The sequence below is a fragment of the Salvelinus fontinalis genome, chromosome 40, assembly GCF_029448725.1.
Source record: "Salvelinus fontinalis isolate EN_2023a chromosome 40, ASM2944872v1, whole genome shotgun sequence".
In the NCBI taxonomy this organism is placed as follows: Eukaryota; Metazoa; Chordata; class Actinopteri; order Salmoniformes; family Salmonidae; genus Salvelinus; species Salvelinus fontinalis.
In genome coordinates this window covers 17,233,973-17,256,482 of record NC_074704.1, presented here as the reverse complement: position 1 = coordinate 17,256,482, position 22,510 = coordinate 17,233,973, and the positions used below count along the sequence as shown (strand labels likewise).

The following is a 22,510-nucleotide window of genomic DNA, read 5'->3' as shown; positions in this document are numbered from 1 at the left end:
GGTCCGTCCATAGCGTACTGCAGGTTTGCTCTCTCTCTTTATGTGGGTAGCGGACTAGTGGGGTAGCTATTAATTATTGCGTTTTGAGCTTCTGAGCAGTCGAGAGGGGAATGCGTTTGGGAAGATGGAGGCATTCCAAGAAGCTCACTGGTCACACACACACATACTCACACATGCACATATACACACACACACACCTGAGCGCGCGCACACACACACACATACATACACACGCACACCTTACCGAAGTCTCTGGGGAATCTCCAGTGATAGATTAGCTGACAGCCGCGGTGTGCTAAAGTTCCTGTGAATCTGGGCTTCGTCGTCTCTCTTTCTCTTCTTTACCACACGACACGCATATAAGACAGTCATATCTGTATGAAATATGCATTTAATGTACTGTGTAGCCTGCCCTATTACATTCACTGTGTATTAAAGGGAAAAGGGGGGATGACACAATCACTTCTGTTCTTCCCATCGAAAATCAGAGAGAATGCTATTCAAGGTTATGATGAGCAGATGAGTATCTTTAAGGGACTACAATATCCAGCTTTGCTTTGATGAGGTTAAGAGCCCCTAAGTCAAATTATTTGGTTAATTCCATGCATATTAGAACACGTGTGTCTGCCAAGTTTGTTGATGCAGTACATTATTAGAGTATGGCGAACACCACACAAAAACTATGCAATTACCTTCAACAAGCAAAATGTAGCTAGTAATGCATACTTCAGTCAATATCGCACAATCAAAATTATATCAATTTATTTTCATGAATGAATGAAACATTTGCTCTATAATGGCATTACTGGCAGTGTTCATGACTTCTTCGGAGTTGTTTGGTGTGAGGACAGGTGTGTATTGGGACTGGGCAGGGTCAAGGTCAAAAGTTAAACGTTTGTAGGGTAGGTGGGTCAAAGGTCATAGGGTCATGTTTTTTTGACCCTCTGTTCTCCTGACATCCGGGAGGCACTCTAGGGAGAGGAGGGATGGGGGTACCTCCATCGGAGCACGGCCCCGTCGGCACTGGTGCTCACCATGCTCCTGTTGTTGGAGGAGATCGTGACGCTGGTGATGCTGCCGCTGTGGCCGACGCCCACGTGGGTCACCTCGCCCTCCGAGTAGTCCCACAGCTTCACCAGCTTCTCATCTCCACCTGAAGTGGTCCAGCAGAGACACATATACCATGTTAATTTCTACTGCAAAGCCTACAAATATTGATCCAACCACATGCTGGGTGAAGTCACGCTCATACCAAGTGCTCTTCACGATAGTCCCAAGCTATTGAGAGTCGATACAGGGATATTTAATGGACAGACCATGTGCTGTCCTTGATTGATGGTAGTCAACAATAGCCTAGTGTCACGGCTGTTATGAAGGACGGACCAAGGCACAGCATGAGTTGGGTTCCACATATTTATTTTCAGTGAAACAAAACTAAACAATAAACATACAACGACCGTGAACAACGTGGTGCTGAATGCACTCACACAAAACAATATCCCACAAATGCAGGTGGGAACAGGGACACCTTATGTATGATCCCCAATTAGAGACAACGATAATCAGCTGCCTCTAATTGGGAACCATACTCAATCCCAAACATAGAAATAAATCGACTAGAACACCCCCTAGTCACGCCCTGACCTACAACACCATAGAGAACCAAGGGCTCTCTATGGTCAGGGTGTTTATTTCTATGTTTGGGATTGAGTATGGTTCCCAATTAGATGCAGCTGACTGTCGTTGTCTCTGATTGGGGATCATACTTAAGGTGTCCCTGTTCCCACCTGCATTTTGTGTATGTTTGTTTGTTTATTGTTTTATTTAAGTTTCACTAAATAAAAGATGTGGAACTCTAATCACGCTGCGCCTTGGTCCGTCCATTATAACAAATGTGACACCTAGTCCTAGATCTGTTGGAGCTGTGCCAATTCCTATGTCAATGTCCTGCCAAATAGTTGGCGAGATCACAAATCAACTCATGCTCTACCTCTTCAACTCAGCCAACAAAACCAATGTAAAGGGTACTGTACAAGTGACAAAGTGCTGTCCGTTCTGTGAGATGTGCATGCCATTGATGGCTCCTGACAGGGAGCCCTCCAGTTCTCTGATGGCGGAGCCGTCATACACCTCCCAGTAACCAATCTGGGAAAGAAGAAGGCCATTCAGGTATATGGAATATGAATGAGAGAGCTTGTACATATAAGACTTGTCAGATTAGTTTATTTGACATATTCTATGTTAAATTACAAGAAATTATGAAAATGACCATCTATCACAGTGTTTTAGTAAGTATGAACGCCACTCCTTGTATGTCTTCTGTTCGTTCATAGTATAGTCATTCTGCCTCACTGAATTATCTATCGTCATTATTCCACTATATGTAAATGAGGCCGGAGAGAGCCTATCAAGTTTCCGTGCGCCCGCCACAGTTAAAACAACATGTTTGTGACTCTAAATGAGAGTTAATCGTCCCGAGGGTTTGCAGCTGTCAAAGACTTGCGCCTCTCAAAGGCTCAATTGTTATTTGAAGTTTATTTACAGCCGCACAGTAATGCCACAATCTCCCCACACACACAAGCGAGGTCCTTTCTTGTTATTTTTATGACAACGCTAATTACAACTACAAACTAACTGACGCATATGAGAGGACATTCAAATGCAGCATGTGAGTGCTTCTTCAGGTATCAAGGAAGAGGAGATTGGCAGCTTAACTGACGGGCAGCACATAACTAAACCATTTGTGATTTTAAGTATTGGAACTGGCCAAAACTGATTGTACCTGGAAATGAATGATTTCTTTATATACACAACGGGCTTTATTAACTGAAAATCTACTCATCAACGAGTCAATGTTTAGGCTATAGAGTGAATATTACAATAACCAACGCAATCTCCTCACACAGAAGTGAGAAAATGTCTAGTATATCTGAATAAACCAGTTCAGAGGATTCATCAGAAAGGCGTCGGCCTATCAGAAAAAAGCTCCAGTTGTATGCAGTGAAACAAGAAATGTTACATGGGAGAGAGCTCAGAATAGCATTTATGAGAATAGCTTCTCGGACTGGATTTCATCTCTTAGTAAGACCACAAACATAATGCATTATGGGACTGAGGAAATGTAATCTCACAAAGACATATCAAATACAGTTTGCAATAATGGGATTGAAGAGAAACAAATGGCAAAAAAACAACAAGGTATTTATAGTTTTAAAAATGAAAAACAGTGCTCAGCGCAAAGAGGCAGCCTAAGAGACACATTTCTGTGGGATGGTAAAAAATACTTTTGTACCTCAATATAATTCAAATTCAATGGAAAAGCTTACTGACTGGAAAACACATTTGTTAGACATTACTGAGAAATACACAACAGTCAGGACTGTTCTTCAGTATAATTCAAATGGGAAGGCTCAAGGTTCTTTACATGCATCATTCATTGTGAAAACATATGGTCAACATAATGACCGACAACCATCATTTATGCATACATGATATTTTTTCAATATGATTGAAATTAAATGGAAAAATCCAAAGTTCTTTGCGTGCATTCATTCACTTTATGAAATAACATTTTTGGTCAGCATAATGAAAGAAAGAAAACCCCCTCAATATCAGCAGCAACTAGCTTACATTATTTGAATCTTAATCAAATCACTGGCTATCATATGAGGTAAGATATGACAAAAAAGTGAGAGGGAGAAGAGTTAGCCCAGTAGCAGACACAACGCTCCCTCTCTCCAGTATAGCTTGTGTTGTGTCATATAGTGAATGGGTTCAAATCCAGTTTGATTCTCTAGTCACGACCTCTCTCCCCTCTCCTGGTGTCATGGAGGGCTTATTAGAGACCAGCACCTGTGTGAGAGTGGCCGAGTCACCCTCACCCATCTGTGTTCCCTCCCTTCTCCTGTAGAACCTGGCTGCCATCCACGGCAACATCCACCAGAAATGAATTAGGGGGTGTATGCCTTATGATTAACGAGACGTGGTGTGATCATAACAACATACAGGAACTCAAGTCATTCTGTTTACCTGATTTAGAATTCCTCACAATCAAATGTTGACCGCATTATCTACCAAGGGAATTCTCTTCGATTATAATCACAGCCGTATATATTCCCCCCCAAGCAGACACATCGATGGCCCTGAACGAACTTTATCTGACTCTTTGTAAACTGGAAACCACACATCCTGAGGCTGCATTCATTGTAGCTGGGGATTTTAACAAGGCTAATCTGAAAACAAAACTCCCTAAATTCTATCAGCATATCGATTGTGCTACCAGGGTTGGTAAAACCTTGGATCATTGTTATACTAACTTCCGCGACGCATATAAGGCCCTCCCCGCCCTCCTTTCGGAAAAGCTGACCACGACTCCATTTTGTTGCTTCCAGCCTACAAACAGAAACTAAAACAGCAAGCTCCCGCGCTCAGGTCTGTTCAACGCTGGTCCGACCAATCTGATTCCACGCTTCAAGACTGCTTCGATCACGTGGATTGGGATATGTTCCGCATTGCGTCCAACAACAACATTGACGAATACGCTGATTCGGTGAGCGAGTTCATTAGAAAGTGCATTGACGATGTCGTACCCACAGCAACGATTAAAACATTCCCAAACCAGAAACCGTGGATTGATGGCAGCATTCGCGTGAAACTGAAAGCGCGAACCACTGCTTTTAACCAGGGCAAGGTGACCGGAAACATGACCGGATACAAACAGTGTAGCTATTCCCTCCGCAAGGCAATCAAACAAGCTAAGTCCCAGTATAGAGACAAAGTATTCGCAATTCAACAGCTCAGACACAAGAGGTATGTGGCAGGGTCTACAGTCAATCACAGATTACAAAAAGAAAACCAGCCCCGTCGCGGACAAGGATGTCTTGCTCCCAAACAGACTAAATAACTTTTTTGCTCGCTTTGAGGACAATACAGTGCCACTGACACGGCCCGCTACCAAAACCTGCGGGCTCTCCTTCACTGCAGCCGAGGTGAGTAAAACATTTAAACGTGTTAACCCTCGCAAGGCTGCAGGCCCAGACGGCATTCCCAGCCACGTCCTCAGAGCATGCGCAGACCAGCTGGCTGGTGTGTTTAAGGACATATTCAATCAATCCTTATCCCAGTCTGCTGTTCCCACATGCTTCAAGAGGGCCACCATTGTTCCTGTTCCCAAGAAAGCTAAGGTAACTGAGCTAAACGACTACCGCCCCGTAACACTCACTTCCGTCATCATGAAGTGCTTTGAGAGACTAGTCAAGGACCATATCACCTCCACCCTACCTGACACCCTAGACCCACTCCAATTTGCTTACCGACCCAATAGGTCCACAGACGACGCAATCGCAACCACACTGTGCACTGCCCTAACCCATCTGGACAAGAGGAATACCTATGTGAGAATGCTGTTCATCGACTACAGCTCAGCATTTAACACCATAGTACCCTCCAAACTCGTCATCAAGCTCGAGACCCTGGGTCTTGACCCCGCCCTGTGCAACTGGGTCCTGGACTTCCTGACGGGCTGCCCCCAGGTGGTGAGGGTAGGTAACAACATCTCCACCCCGCTGATCCTCAACACTGGGGCCCCACAAGGGTGCGTTCTGAGCCCTCTCCTGTACTCCCTGTTCACCCACGACTGCGTGGCCATGCACGCCTCCAACTCAATCATCAAGTTTGCGGACGACACTACAGTGGTAGGCTTGATTACCAACAACGATGGCCTACAGGGAGGAGGTGAGGGCCCTCGGAGTGTGGTGTCAGGAAAATAACCTCACACTCAACGTCAACAAAACAAAGGAGATGATTGTGGACTTCAGGAAACAGCAGAGGGAGCACCCCCCTATCCACATCGACGGGACAGAGGTGGAAAGTTTTAAGTTCCCCGGTGTACACATCACAGACAAACTGAATTGGTCCACCCACACAGACAGCGTTGTGAAGAAGGCGCAGCAGCTCCTCTTCAACCTCAGGAGGCTGAAGAAGTTCGGCTTGTCACCAAAAGCACTCACAAACTTCTACAGATGCACAATCGAGAGCATCCTGTCGGGCTGTATCACCTCCTGGTACGGCAACTGCTCCACCCACAACCGTAAGGCTCTCCAGAGGGTAGTGAGGTCTGCACAACGCATCACCGGGGGCAAACTACCTGCCCTCCAGGACACCTACACCACCCGATGTCACAGGAAGGCCATAAAGATCATCAAGGACAACAACCACCCGAGCCACTGCCTGTTCACCCCGCTATCATCCAGAAGGCGAGGTCAGTACAAGTGCATCAAAGCAGGGACCGAGAGACTGAAAAACATCTTCTATCTCAAGGCCATCAGACTGTTAAACAGCCACCACTAACATTTAGTGGCCGCTGCCAACATACTGACTCAACTCCAGCCACTTTAATAATGGGAATTGATGGAAATTATGTAAAAATGTATCACTAGCCACTTTAAACAATGCCACTTAATATAATGTTTACATACCCTACATTACTCATCTCATATGTATATACTGTACTCTATATCATCTAATGCATCTTGCCATCTTTATGTAATACATGTATCACTAGCCACTTTAAACTATGCCACTTTATGTTTACATACCCTACATTACTCATCTCATATGTATAGACTGTACACTATACCATCTACTGCATCTTGCCTATGCCGTTCTGTACCATCACTCATTCATATATCTTTAAGTACATATTCGTTATCCCTTTACACTTGTGTGTATAAGGTAGTAGTTGTGGAATTGTTAGGTTAGATTACTTGTTGGTTATTACTGCATTGTCGGAAGTAGAAGCACAAGCATTTCGCTACACTCGCATTAACATCTGCTAACCATGTGTATGTGACAAATACAATTTGATTTGATTTGATTTGAATTACATCCAAGGCTAGCATGTGGCTACTATTCAAGGAGAGTTAGGTTGAAGCATTAAGTTGCTGAGAGAAGGACACACTGAATTGACTGGCTTGAATTGTGAGGATGACCGCACAATTTCTTTTCATAATCAGCCAAATCTATTGGTTTTCTACCCAAAGTTGCAAAGGAAATCTATTTAATAAACACAAGAAACAAGCAAAATAGACAAAAGAGTGTGGCAATATAGCAGGAACTATAGCATAGTGGTCAAAATATGGTACTTTCAGACCTCTTTTTGGTAAATAATGCAAGTGACTTCAATGATTCAATTCTCTGAACAGTAGGGAAAAAACATCACCAGATTCACAGGGAATACATTACAGTATGGAGAAGCAGTACTCCAAGCCACAGCTTCATTCTACTTGTCAAACAGAGAACTGATACTGTATACTGGTTGTTGGGGTGGGATTGGCATGGGGTGTGTGGGGCCCGTGGGTGGCTTTTTACTATTTTTTGGGATACCAAATTTTTCTCATTAGTAAGAAGAGGTTTGGTCCAAATCGGATGTTGGGTACTAGATTTATTGAATATTATCTGAATCCTATCAATTAAAATGGCAAATTTGGATGCAATCAATTAGCTTAATTTCTCAGATATAACATTGAATTTCAGCAAAGTAATGTTTCAGGAATGCTAATCGTACCTGTTTCTAACTACAGAAACAATTTCAGAACAATCTGAGAGGGTGGGTGTCATGGCTTGCTGAAATGACATGGAACGACTCTTGCTTTAAAGGCACAGTGCAGTCAGTGTTTTATATATATTTACACACTATGAGGCTGGAATAATACTGTAAAATTGTGAAAATGATAATAATGCCCTTTTAGTGTAAGAGCTGTTTGAAAAGACCGCTTGACATTTCTGCCTGTTTTGATGGGAGGGCGTTTTGGCCAGGCGGTTTAAGTTAAAAGACCAATAACAAAGATCATTTCAAACCTCTCTGCCAATAACAGCTAGTTTTCAGGTTACATATCCCTCCAATTAGGCTCATCCAATTAGACCACTCACTCAGACCACTCCCAGACAGTCCTAGCAAAATTATTGCTTGAGAAATTGCTCTTTACTAAGAAGCAATTATTTATTATTTTTGACCATTTAAATTTAAAACATTCACAGTAAAATGCTTGTTGTTACCCAGAAATGATTGATATTTCGATAAAAACGGTTGCATTGGAACTTTAAAAACTAATTGCCTAGGTTGGCTTCAGCTATAGGTCCTACAATCATTACAATGCATTGAAAGCTACACCACTGTGCCAAATTGAGATTAAATGTCCAGTCTTTTGTGCACTCTTCCGGTACAGTATGTGTTGTGTCATTTCAATACCAGTATGTTGAAAAATTGAATACATGCTGTGCCAAGATGAGTCTATATTTTCACTCTGCTGTGTGTAGAGTGTTGTGTAATTCCACCTATATGTTGAGGCAAGACATCACTGAGGGCAGTAACCCACTTATGAAGGGCTGTACATCGATAAAGCCTTCTTAGCTACTGTGTGGGCTTCCATTTATCCCGATGCTACGCTCAGCCATGTATTTGACCATGCTAATCCATTTACACACACAGTACCTCTCGCCAACAAAATATAATCCCCCTCTTTTAATTGAACATCTCAAGGACATTAGTCAAACAAAGAGGTTATAGGATGTTCAAGAGCGGTCTCTTTTAAACGGAATACTCCAGAAGGTCTTTATTGTCTTATTAGTGCTGGACAATGGGAAGGCCACAGCAGCCTATATACCATGCCTCTGATAACTGACATGCCACAATAGCTAATAATAAATAACACAGGATCAATCCCAAGACCCTGATGGCCCTACATCACAATCAGCCCAAACTGGAACCAAGACCCAGGAGTGCTGGGTCATCATCACAAGAGGCTTCTGGCTGACCCCACCACAGAACCACCAGCAGCATTAGTCCGTTCTGTTGTCTCCGTCCATCCGACAGACTGGAGAGTGTGAAGCTGTCCCCAAAGACCCTCTACCACTGACTGAACTCTGAGCCAAGGAGCTGCTGCATCACATCCCTCTCTTCCTGCCCCCCCCCCCTCTCTCTCTCTCTCTCTCTCTTTCTTTATTTCTTGTGTGTGTGTGTGTGTGTGTGTGTGTGTGTGTGTGTGCGTATGTATCTGTGTGTGTTACTGTTTGCTCACCCCAGACAGAGCGCCTGTGTCCTGGAGCGAGCAGATGGTGTATCTGGCACACGGGCACTTGGATGGCATAGGCAGGCATCGCATCCGCAGGAAGGCGCGAGAGCCAGAGCACTTTCTTTCTAGTCTCTCTCTTTTTTCCTCTCCTCATTTTCTCAGTCTCTCTTTATTCCTCTCCTCATTTTCTCAATCTCTCTTTTTTCAGTCTCAGCGCATTCACAGTCCTCGCTAATCAGTACAGTTTGTCCTCACCTCACAGCGTGGTGTTGAGCCAACAATACGGGCCTTATTAGTCTGTAGAGCTTGTGATGAATGGATATTAAGGTGCCTATTGAAGAGGAGCTATTGTGAACCTCGGCTCGCACCTTATGTAACTCAGTTTTTATTATAGGTAATCAAGGCGTAAAGAGGTGTTACATACACCTGGCAGCATGACTGGTATATCATGGCATATGACTGGTAAAAAAGGTTTGGAAACTTTTCAAAACATGACACAGCTGACGTGTGCATGTGTACAAGCTTGACATGGCCTTTCTACAGCACATCAATACTCGTCTCTCTAACAGAGCTCATCTCGAACATCTAACACCTGGAGATGAGATGAAGGCTAACAAGGATGCCTCAATACGGAGAACAGGCTTCTCTAACTTTCCATGACTGGTGACTGGGGACCATACGCTGCACAGGGAAATCATCAGCTAGCTACAGTGTGCTGCCAGTGAGTTGTGGCACCAAGAGGGACCTGAGTCTTTTCTAATTCCAAACCTTTCTGTCGGTGCCACTGGTGATGATCTGGTACTCCTCAGGGTGGTAACACACACTTCTGAACAGAGTGTTGGCCAGGACCATCTGATTCCTCGCAAAACGCCTGCAGCGGGAGGAGGAGAGAGGGAGAGGAAGGGAGAGGGGAAGTTAGAGAAGCAGGGAGGGTACCAGGGAGATGAGACTTGAAATTAATGTTGAATACAGGAAACACATGAATGGAGGAGTGGTATTAATGGTAGTGGTAGTGGTAGTAATTATGTGTGTTGAAAGCCTCTCACAGTGGGAAGCCAATGCAATCAGACAGAGAGGGATAAAGGCTTGCTTGCTTGCACATCTACATGTGTTTATGGATTTGAGCATGCATACATTCATGCGTGTGTGCGTGTATAGTATGTGTGTGTACAGTGTGTACAGTGTGTGTGTATGTGTGTGTGTGTCTGCACATCTACATGTGTTTATGGATTTGAGCATGCATACATCCATGTGTGTGTGTGTGTGTGTGTATACATGAGAATGTGCATTTGAACTCACACCAAGTCCCAGATGATGCAGGCCCCATCCGAGCTGGCGGTGACACACTCCTTGTCGTTGCTCTTGATCTTGATGCTGGTGACGGTGGCTTTGTGCTCCTTCATGGTCTCAATGAGCCGGTGACAGCCCTGCAGGATCTCCCACACACGCACCTGCAACAGGCCAGAGACTGGCACTAGGACTCAATACAATGGTGCTGTTGAGGAACACCACTAAAACAATGTTTTAAATATGTATGTAATAATACAGTTTTTTTGTGAGGTTTTTTTGTGAGAAGGATGGGGGAAAAGGAAGAGCTTCAAATATGTGTACAAATGTCACATTCAAGTGGTGGTTAATTAATACTGGTTAATCTTAATCTATGCTCTCTATTTAAATATAGACTAAAAGGTATCCTGTGCCATGCCAGGGGTGACTTTTCATCTGACCTGTCCCTCTCCTCCTCCACTAATGATCCTCTTGCAGTCCCTGGTGCCAGCGATGGCAGTCACGCCCATGCTGTGGGCATTTTGGATGACCAGCATGGCTCTGCCAGTCTCTGGGGCAAACACACGGATCTTCCCATCGTTCCAGGCTGTAAAACAATTGGAACAAGAAAAATACATTAGATGTGACTAGTCGATACATGACATTCCAAAATATTTCTATACTGAGATTGTGCCATAATGTGTTGTGAAGATAGCCTTGTAGCAGATCTATTTGTGCTATCATGCCAAACACTGTGGCCATTCGGCAGTCTTTGGCATGACAAGGAGTGGCAAGGAGTGGCAAGGAGTGGCATGATGGCCCAAACAGACTGGTATCCAGGCTACTGTGAAGATTGTGTGCTCAGTCCCTCCCTATTGTAGCACATTGGACGTGAGTCTTAACTGTGAATGGCTGGTAAATGTACAGTAGAGGATCAAACCATTTATTATTATCATGACTCAACATTCAAGGCTCCAACAATGAGAAGGAATATCAGGCACATTCACACCCTCACATTAAAAATACTGTCATTATCTTACAGGCTAGTGTGCTCCATAACTTAAGACAATGCCATACGCTGTGTTGATGACGTACCATCCCTCCCTAGTGTAGTGCTAGCCACATGTGGTTTTGATTCCCGTAGGGACCACATATACTGTGTGTTCGTGTCCGTGTGTGTCTATGCGTCTGTGTATGTGTGTGTGTGTGTGTGTGTGTGTGTGTGTGTGTGTGTGTGTGTGTGTGTGTGTGTGTGTGTGTGTGTGTGTACTGTATGTGCATTTTTTGAATGACTACTATTGTTTCCTGCCTACCGCTGATGATGCTGTGTCCGTCGATCATGAAGTCCAGGGCGTTGCAGGTCATGTTGGGGACGGAGATCCGCAGCAGCTCCTTGGAGGTCTCAGCGTGCCACACTCTGATGTCATCCTGGGAACACGTGGCAAACAGCTCTGACGTGCCACTGGGAGAGATTCAGAAACATTGCTGGAATAAGTTTGTGGCCAGTCATTCTGCACTTTAGTCTATGGAACAGGAGTTACTTTGTACCAGAGACATAGGTTATAATACATGTTTATGCTTTAAACATGGTCATATCGCCCTCTGGTGGGAGTAAATGGGATATGACGGCAAAGCATGAAGGTAGACGAAAGCAATGTTGTTTGAGGTAGTCTCTCTTGACAGCATAGACTATGTTTGAGGTGGAGATAGGTAAAGACAGCTATATATTTGAGTTGACATATGGCAATCAGGTAGTAGTAATAATAGAATGTGTGCTATAAAACAACATTGTGGGGGGAAAAAGTGAATCACGTCCAGTATGTAATCTTGTCTCTAAATGGGTGCCTATATTTTGAAGGGTGTCACTCACAAAGGGAAGGCCACGTCTTTGACTGCACTGTTGTGACTGGTGGCGATCAGCTCCTCTTTGAAGTCTGTGTAGCCAAAACGGTAGATCTGAGCCGCCTCCGTTCCTGCAAAGAACTGGTGGCCCTCGCCTCTCACAGCGATGGACGTCACTCCCCCCTCCAGCTGAACCTTCCTATGAGGGTTAGATGATGAATGGCAGAATGCCGCATTGAGTACATTATGTATTTCTACACATAGCGTTAAAAGGCCCACTCCGTAATAAAAAATGTATACAAAATCTCAGCCCCACCTCTTGGTTTGCCATCAAATCAAATCAAATGTATTTATAAAGCCCTTCTTACATCAGCTGATATCTCAAAGTGCTGTACAGAAACCCAGCCTAAAACCCCAAACAGCAAGCAATGCAGGTGTACAAGCACGGTGGCTAGGAAAAACTCCCTCGTAGCCATGAAGCTGACGGGCTGAAGAAATGTAGCCACTCTAATGTATAGGCTAAGCTACAGTATGGATGCAATATGACAGTTTTAGATAGATGATATCAACCAGTGGTTCTCAACTGGTGGGTCGCGGCCCAAATTTGGATCGTGGGAGGTTCTGAATGGGACGCAAAGAAATACTTGGCTCTGAATTGAAACTACTAATACCAGGTAGAAAGTGTGTATAAATTATAATCAACATACATTTCTTTATAATTTATTCTCCTAATTTCTTTATTGTATTGTTTTTATTTGATCACAGTATTTATATATAGAGTTATTAGCTGCGTTATTCAGCAGATTTGGTTAATTGTGTGGTCTCAAACAAGTGAGCTTGACCAACATTCTTCATCAAGAATATGAGCAAAATGGATTTATTGACAATGAAAAAGTTGTGAATGTTGTTCGCTTGTCTAATATACACTGAACAGATATACACTAATATACACTGAACAGATATACACTAATATACACTGAACTGATATAAACTAATATGCACTGAACAGATATACACTAATATACACTGAACAGATATACACTAATATACACTGAACAGATATACACAAATCTACACTGAACTGATATACACAAATATACACTGAACAGATATACACAAATCTACACTGAACAGATATACACTAATATACACTGAACTGATATACACTAATATACACTGAACAGATATACACTAATATACACTGAACAGATATACACAAATATACACTGAACTGATATACACTAATATACACTGAACAGATATACACAAATCTACACTGAACTGATATACACAAATATACACTGAACAGATATACACTAATATACACTGAACTGATATACACAAATCTACACTGAACAGATATACACTAATATACACTGAACTGATATACAATAATATACACTGAACAGATATACACTAATATACACTGAACAGATATACACAAATATACACTGAACAGATATACACAAATCTACACTGAACTGATATACAATAATATACACTGAACAGATATACACAAATCTACACTGAACAGATATACACTAATATACACTGAACAGATATACACTAATATACACTGAACAGATATACACAAATATACACTTAACAGATATACACATATCTACACTGAACTGATATACACTAATATACACTGAACAGATATACACAAATCTACACTGAACTGATATACACTAATATACACTGAACAGATATACACAAATTTACACTGAACTGGAAGCCTGGGTCTTCCCGCCAGACCTCAGGAATATGACATGACCGATACAATCTGTCAGTCAAAGTGCCCACCTTGCAATCGGCTTGATTCCCAGTCATGAGAAATCCATAGATTAGGGCATAATGAATTTATTTCAATTGATTGATTTCCTTATATGAACTGTGACTCAGTAAAATTGTTGAAATTGTTGCATGTTGCGTTTATATGTGTGTGTGTGTTCAGTATATATTTTGAATTCTCACACTCTAATATACTGTATCTACCCCTGGATTGTTATTTCTTGATTTCTTGTTTTGATTATTTGTGTATTAGTATTGTATTTGAGAGACATTCTACTTCACTGTTGGAGCTAGTAACATAAGCGTTTCACTGCACCAGCAAATCTGTGTACGCAACCAATAAACTTTCATTTGATTTTGATTTGATATAGACAACTTGATTTTCTGTCAACCTGCAGTACTTACTTACTTAATGGTTTTGAAGTTAGGTCCCGAGCACAAAGTGAACATGCCATCCCCAGAGCCCACCAGGATGTCCCCAGACTTCAGCATCTTCAGTGTGTTGACACCCTGCACCAAAAAGACAAGAGGGACAGCTGTACCAAAACTCAACTACAGTAGGATCTCAGAGATATGAACATGTGGAGGTCACTCAGGACACTGAATAAACCCACCTTGCTGAATGTCTGTTTTCGTGGCCCACAGCTGTTGAGGAGGCGGGTCTTCAGGTTGACCTTCAGGATGTCACCACTGGTGGTTCCGCAGTAAAAGAAAAGGTCGTCGTCTGGGATCTGTGATGCAACGGGGTCATCTTAGAAATAAGCTTTCCGTCTCCACCTGTACTACTTTGAGAGGCTGCTTGATATGCCGGGAAATTCTTTATCTTTATTTTAATTCAGAGATCAATTGACCTCAGACGACAATTACCATGTGAATAAAATAACAGGAACCTGAATTTGTGTGTTTACAGATTTCCTCATTAATAAACCATAACAAGTATTGATGAATAGTTTACCTTTGCTTTGTCTCAAAACGTACTTTGAGTGGTTAAGAATGGGTCGTACAAAATCATTTTGGGGGGCATTTGGCACCATTGTGCAATTTACTCACTGGTTCAATTAATGTTGTTTTCACATCATTTCAATGAAATTACGTTGAACCAACGTGGAATAGACGTTGAATTGACATCTGTGCCCAGTGGGTACTCAGTCAGTACCAATATTACTTTGAGCTGTGTCTGCTTTCTATGGTTTAGCTCACCTCAATGCATTTGACAATCCTCTTCAGCTGTCCTGTCTGGCATTCCGTAGGCCGGATCTTCCTATTTGGAAGGTCTAGCTCCCAAACACGCATCGTACCACTACAGGGAAACAACATATTACAAGTGTGTTAATTCGAAAGTACTAATAATAAACTGTATTTATTTAATAATTCTGCGTTGTGTTCAAGTCCAATAAAGATCTGTTCTGATTGACAAAGTAATACTCTATTCTAACAGCAACCCAGAGTCTATGTAAGTCACTCACTTGCCGGCGGAGATGAAGATGGTGTCGCTGTGGTTGGTGTACTCGATGGTGAGGCAGTGGCCCGCACTGTGGGCAGAGGCCGGGCTCCCACAGATCGCTTCTTTGCTCTCAAGGTCCCACACCACAATGCTGAAAACACAAACCATTCACATTTACAGCCGTTCTGTAGTATAACCTACAAATTACTGTTGAAATTCTTCCAATGTGAAAGTAGTTTTTAAAGTGACACAATCATCCAAAGCCTGTTGGATCTAACCAATCGAAACATCTAATCAAAGGTCTGAGGACCATCTGATTAGTAGGATAAGGTGTGTTATAGCGGGACTGGAACAAAATGCTGCTACATTAAACTACCTCTTACCTTCCATCATCCTGTCCACCCAGGGAGACAAGGTACTTGTCATTGGGGGAGAAGGCAAGTCCCTCCACCTTCGCTTTGTGGAGCTGTAGTCTGGCGTGGATCGATCTCTTCTCATAATCCCAGATGATCAGATCAGCCTGGAACAACATAGATTAACTCTGTAATCTACTGCCATTCATTTGTTTCTTACGTTCAACATTCATCTGTAGCCTCTTCCTCTGTGCCTCCATCCAACTGTGTCTGTCTGTCTGCCTCTCTGTCTGTCTGTCTCTCTCTGATAGCAAGAGGCGAAACATGACTGCTCTCTTAATACTAGAAAGTTTCACTGTCTTTAGTTTACCTTGAAGCCCATGAAGGTGACCTGTCCAGAAGCGATGTAGCATCCGCTTTTGGACACAGTGACACAGGAGACGTTGTTGGTGTGTCCATGGAGGAACTCCTGTTTGCCATCTTTCAGGCTCTTCAAAATAACAGTGCAACCAAGAGGATAGATTAAGTGTTCTCTGTCTGGGTGCACTCTGAGGCCAGAAAATACATGTCCTGTCAACAAAAAAAAGTAAAAGCAAGTAAAGACATGCTTTAGACAAGAACTAAAGATCAGGATATGATTATGATTTAACCTACTCTTCTGAAGGATTCCGGGGAGAAGCTCATCAAGGTAAACAAACATGATGGATAGATTAGAGTTTTGAAGGAAACTTCTGAATACTTTCCATAAACTGAACAGCACATGACAAATTATTTAGTTATCTTCAGACACATTGAAAAGATGACAAACCAGCTGAAAGCTCCACTAGCAACAAGCAACAGTAGTAGCTGGTACAGGTAGCTACCATAGCATGCCCTGATCCTAGCGACAACAGCCATATCACCCAGGGCAACAAATAACGTTAGCTAATGTTAGTATTACTTGTTACCAGATACCTTGGTTAGCTCAGCTGAATATGTTAGCTAGCTAGTTAAAAAGGCTGGCAGGATATTTTACATTACCATTGAACCCAATCACAGCCTCCAGCTCAAGCCGTGGAATATCTTGCGCATCTCCAGCCATGATTCAACACAATTGCACCTCTTTTTTATTTTGAAGGTGTTTACACCAAGTCTTCAAGCTTGTAAAATCTTATCGAGCTTCAGCTACCTTTCGCTCATTTGCCATCTCGACAAACAAACGTTGCCTAGCAACTTAACCATTTGTTTGGATCTGTTTCTATGGTGATGTAGTAGTTTTCTCATGCAATTTGGGTGCGTCTTTGGAGTGTGATTGGTCCATAGAGATCGGTTTTGTCTAGAAGGGTTATAGCTTTCGTCAAAATTGACTTTTCGTAGCAGGTTTAAGAAAACTTGCATAGCAGGTTAGGATAATTAACGTAGCAGGCTAGGAAAAAGGTTAAGGTAAGAGTTAGCTATAATGCAAAAAAAAACAAAAAAACTTTTGAAGTCAATTTGACAGAAGCTGTATTCCATCTAGACATGGCTAGAGATCCTATTAAATTAGAAACCCTCAAAGTTCCAGAATGGAGTGAAAATGGAAGCTATTGTGGTTAGGGAGAAATCCAAACCAGTCTGGAATGAATATGCAGTAAAGGCATAGGTGATGCACTTCCTGCTTTTACTTACGCAGGAAAACAAAAAGTAAGGCATATGATATATCAGAAATTATGTAATATAAGTATTGTCAACCTAAACTATTATCATATAATTATAAATACAGTTTATATGGACAGGTTTTATACAAATGTTCTGTATAAATAGCCTATAACATAAACGTAAATAGACCATAAATGTCTACATTTGTATTTTATTCTAAAGTGTTATTATATGATACAATATCAGTACTTGTTTCAATTACAACTTGTCTAAGTCCTATCATCAACTGATTGTTTGAACGGAATGTTGGCATATTGGTGTAACGGGTGTCGTCTTCGGATGAAGAGTAGTCGGACCAAAGCGCAAGCGTGGTAAGTGATCATGTTTTTTTTATTAGAACTGAACACTATAACAAAAATAACAAGAGAATAAATTAAACCGAAACAGTCCTGTAAGGTGCAAAACACTAACCAGAAAATAACTACCCACAAAAACCATGTGGGAAAAAGCTACCTAAGTATGGTTCTCAATCAGAGACAACGAAAGACAGCTGCCTCTGATTGAGAACCACACCTGGACAAACACAAAGAAATACAAAACATAGAAAATGAACATAGAATGCCCACCCAAATCACACCCTGACCAAACCAAAATAGAGACATAAAAAGCTCTCTACGGTCAGGGCATGACAATTGGCAGTTATTTAGAAACATTTATGGGATCACTCCTCTAAAAACTGTCTGGTTAGCTAACAAAATACAGTGCAGATAATTTATAAATTCATTGTTTTACACTTATCAGAGCATTGGCAAACCATGGTTGACCAACTCCCTTACCAAAATGTCTGACACTATATTACCATCATAAGAAGGTTCATGTCCATTCAAGCATTCTAATTCATAATTATATGGATTGGTCACTTGCCAGGGATCGAGCCAGGGAGCTAGGTGTCACATCTGCGCCCACTATGCCCTCTGGTGTTCATCCTGTGTTGTCCTAACCTTCTGTTCTCCCCCTGTATACACACTCTCTCTCTCTTGGTGTGATTGTGTGGTTGGAGACAGGTGTGCTGGAGTCAGAGCAGATCCCTACCAGCTGCAAATCGTCCCATCAATCAAGACCTCTACATATACTCATCTCTGCCAGATCATAATCTCTGCTCAATCAGTTATCATTCTAGCCTTTTGTCTATTCTCAAGATCCTGTTGCGCTGCTTTGCTCGTTTTCCGGCCTTACACCATTTTTGTCCTCTCCTTGCAGTTACCTCTCTGGCTCCTGTCTCCTGTACATCTCACCACCAACCACCTTGCTCTGGATATCTCTCACCACCATTACCTTGGATTCCCCTCCGGACCTGTTCACCTGTTCTACTCAGCCAACTCCAACCTCACTCTACACTCCTGGTTTTTGCAACTCATCTGAGCTACCCCGGTTCTGCACTCCCTATTTCTCTGTGCTCAATAAACCTTTTTGTGCATTCATCCCGGCTTCCTCTTCTGAGTCCGCTCTTGGGTTTCCCCCCTTCGCTCATCGTAACACTAGGTTGAAGACAGTGTCACGCCTGCTCCCGCTTCCCCTCTCTGGTGCGCCAGGATGCCCTTAATTACGCACACCTGTCACCATCATTCCGCGCATCAGCGCTCATTGGACTCACCTGGACTCCTTCACGTTTTGATTGCCTTCCCTATATCTGTCTGTTTCCTCTGTCTCATCCCTGTGTCATTATTGTGGTTTCTGTTTCCCCTGTCCAGACACTGTCTGTATTCTGTCTCGTTCCTGTCCGTGGTTATTAAATGTTCACTCCCTGTACCTGCTTCTCGTCTCCAGCATCGATCCTGACACAGAGCCAGTTTTAGAAATGTTTCCAAATTAATAGAAAATGAAAAGCTGAAATGTCTTGAGTTAATAACTATTCAACATGTTTGTTATGACAAGCCACAATAGGTTCAGGAGTAAAAATGTACAAGTCACAATAAGTTGCATGGACTTACTCCGTGTGCAATACCCAGTTTCTGTACCCCACACACAATTATCTGTAAGGTCCCTCAGTCGAGCAGTGAATTTAGAGTACAGATTGAACCACAAAGACCAGGGAGGTTTTCCGATCGTTCGCAAAGAAGGGCACCTATTGGGCATCAACGGACATTGAATATCCCTTTTGAGCATGGTGCAGTTATTAATTTAACACTTTGGATGGTGTATCAATACACCCAGTCAATGGTGATTTTAAAACACAGTTTAATGGCTGTGATAAGAGAACTGAGTGTCACGCCCTGGCCTTAGTATTCTTTGTTTTCTTTATTATTTTAGTTAGGTCAGGGTGTGACATGGGGAATGTTTGTGTTTTGTTGGTTTTGGGTGTTTCTATGGTAAAGGGGTTATTGGGTGTAGTATATGGGTTTGTGTTGAGTTCAGGTGTCTAGCGTTGTCTATGTATGTTTAGTTATCTAGGAGAGTCTATGGTTACCTGAATGAGTTCCCAATTAGATACTGATACTGGATGGTAAGGGGCCGTGGGCACAACCGGGAGAATATCGCCTTCCTCGTGAAGAGCTGGAGGCAGCTAAAGCCGAGAGGAGGCGATATGAGGAGGCAGCACGGAGACAAGGCTGGAAGCCCGTGAGTACAACCCAAAAATTTCTTGGGGGGGGCCTTAAAGGGAGTGTGGCGAAGTCAGGTAGGAAACCTGCGCCTACTCCCTGTACTTACCGTGGAGAGCGAGAGTACGGGCAGACACCGTGTTACGCAGTAGAGCGCACGGTGTCTCCTGTACGCGTGCATAGCCCGGTTCGGTACATTTCAGCTCCACGTATCGGCCGGGCTAGACTGAGCGTTGAGCCGTATGTCATGAAGCCGGCCCAACGCATCTGGTCACCAGTGCGTCTCCTCGGGCCGGCGTACATGGCACCAGCCTTACGCATGGTGTCCCCGGTTCGCCTACATAGGCCGGTGCGGGTTATTCCACCTCCCCGCACCGGTCAGGCGACGGGGAGCATACAACCAGGTAAGGTTGGGCAGGCTCGGCGCTCAAGGGAGCCAGTACGCCTGCACGGTCCGGTATTTCCGGCGCCACCTCCCCGCCCCAACCCAGTACCACCAGTGCCTCCTCCACGCACTAGCTATATGGTGCGTGTCTCCAGCCCTTTACCACCAGTGCCTAAACCACGCACCAAGCCTCCTGTGTGTCCCCAGAGTCCTGTGCGTCCTGTTGCTGCTCCCCGCACTAGCCCTGAGATGCGTGTCCCCAGCCCGGTGCCACCAGTCCCGGCACCACGCACCAGGCCTACAGTGCGCCTCAGCCGGCAGGAGTCTGCCGTCTGCACAGCGATGCCTGAACTGCCCGTCTCCCCAGCGCCATCTGAGCCATCCGTCTCCCCAGCGCCATCTGAGCCATCCGTCTCCCCAGCGCCATCTGAGCCATCCGTCTGCCATGAGCCTGCAAAGCCGCCCGTCTGCCATGAGCCTGCAAAGCCGCCCGTCTGCCATGAGCCTACTGAGCCGCCCGCCAGACAGGAGCCGCTAGAGCCGCCAGCCAGACAGGAGCCGCTAGAGCCGTCCGTCAGACAGGATCTGCCAAAGCCGCCAACCAGACAGGATCTGCCAGAGCCGCCAACCAGACAGGATCTGCCAGAGCCGCCAATCAGACAGGATCTGCCAGAGCCGCCAATCAGACAGGATCTGCCAGAGCCGCCAATCAGACAGGATCTGCCAGAGCCGCCAGCCAGCCATGAGCAGCCAGATCAGTCAGCCAGCCATGAGCAGCCAGATCAGTCAGCCAGCCATGAGCAGCCAGATCCGTCAGCTAGCCATGAGCAGCCAGATCCGTCAGCTAGCCATGAGCAGCCAGATCCGTCAGCCAGCCATGAGCAGCCAGATCCGTCAGCCAGCCATGAGCAGCCAGATCCGTCAGCCAGCCATGAGCAGCCAGATCCGTCAGCTAGCCATGAGCAGCCAGATCCGTCAGCTAGCCATGAGCAGCCAGATCCGTCAGCTAGCCATGAGCAGCCAGATCCGTCAGCTAGCCATGAGCAGCCAGATCCGTCAGCTAGCCATGAGCAGCCAGATCCGTTAGCTAGCCATGAGCAGCCAGATCCGTCAGCTAGCCATGAGCAGCCAGATCCGTCAGCCAGCCATGAGCAGCCAGATCCGTCAGCCAGCCATGGGCCGTCCCTCAGTCCGGAGCTGCAGTCCCTCAGTCCGGAGCTGCAGTCCCTCAGTCCGGAGCTGCAGTTCCTCAGTCCGGAGCTGCCGTTCCTCAGTCCGGAGCTGCCGTTCCTCAGTCCGGAGCTGCTGTTCCTCAGTCCGGAGCTGCCCCTTATCCTGGTGCTGCCCCTTATCCTGGTGCTGCCCCTTATCCTGGTGCTGCCCCTTATCCTGGTGCTGCCCCTTATCCTGGTGCTGCCCCTTATCCTGGTGCTGCCCCTTACCCTGGTACTGCCCCTTAGTTCGGAGCTGCCCCTGACCCTGGTACTGCCCCTTACCCTGGTACTGCCCCTTAGTCCGGAGTTGCCCCTTAGTCCGGAACTGCCCCTTGATGCAGTGGGGTTAATGTGGAGGGGGGTCATTTGGAGGAAGCTAAGGAGGCGGTTAGGGACTGTGGTGACGTGGGGACCACGACCAGAGCCGGAGCCGCCACCGTGGATGGAAGCCCACCAAGACCCTCCCCTAGACTGTGTAATGGTGCGCCCGGAGTTCGCACCTTAAGGGGGGGGTTATGTCACGCCCTGGCCTTAGTATTCTTTGTTTTCTTTATTATTTTAGTTAGGTCAGGGTGTGACATGGGGAATGTTTGTGTTTTGTTGGTTTTGGGTGTTTCTATGGTAAAGGGGTTATTGGGTGTAGTATATGGGTTTGTGTTGAGTTCAGGTGTCTAGCGTTGTCTATGTATGTTTAGTTATCTAGGAGAGTCTATGGTTACCTGAATGAGTTCCCAATTAGAGACAGCTGATTTCGGTTGTCTCTGATTGGGAGCCTTATTTAGGGTAGCCATAGGCTTTCATTCGATGTGAGTAGTTGTCTATGTCAGAACGTTTGTAGCCTGTGTGTGTAAGTGCACAACGTTATTTAGCTTCACGGTCGTTTGTTGTTTTGTTCGTTTTGTTAAAGTGTTTCGTGTCGTGTTT

General features: G+C 44.4%; 1 protein-coding gene across 1 annotated transcript; it reads right to left on the bottom strand.

Moving 5' to 3' along the window:
• Positions 1 to 745: 745 nt before the first annotated feature.
• cfap52 (cilia and flagella associated protein 52) lies at positions 746 to 17,009 on the bottom strand. Its single transcript, XM_055906966.1, has 14 exons — positions 16,791 to 17,009; positions 16,141 to 16,340; positions 15,801 to 15,937; positions 15,440 to 15,568; positions 15,174 to 15,273; positions 14,588 to 14,704; positions 14,383 to 14,483; positions 12,208 to 12,378; positions 11,651 to 11,799; positions 10,799 to 10,944; positions 10,371 to 10,522; positions 9,840 to 9,942; positions 2,034 to 2,145; positions 746 to 1,153 (listed from the first exon to the last, which is right to left on the bottom strand). Exons 1-14 carry the CDS (start codon positions 16,849 to 16,851, stop codon positions 972 to 974), a joined length of 1,860 nt encoding a protein of 619 aa, XP_055762941.1. The 5' UTR covers positions 16,852 to 17,009; the 3' UTR covers positions 746 to 971.
• Positions 17,010 to 22,510: the final 5,501 nt, after the last annotated feature.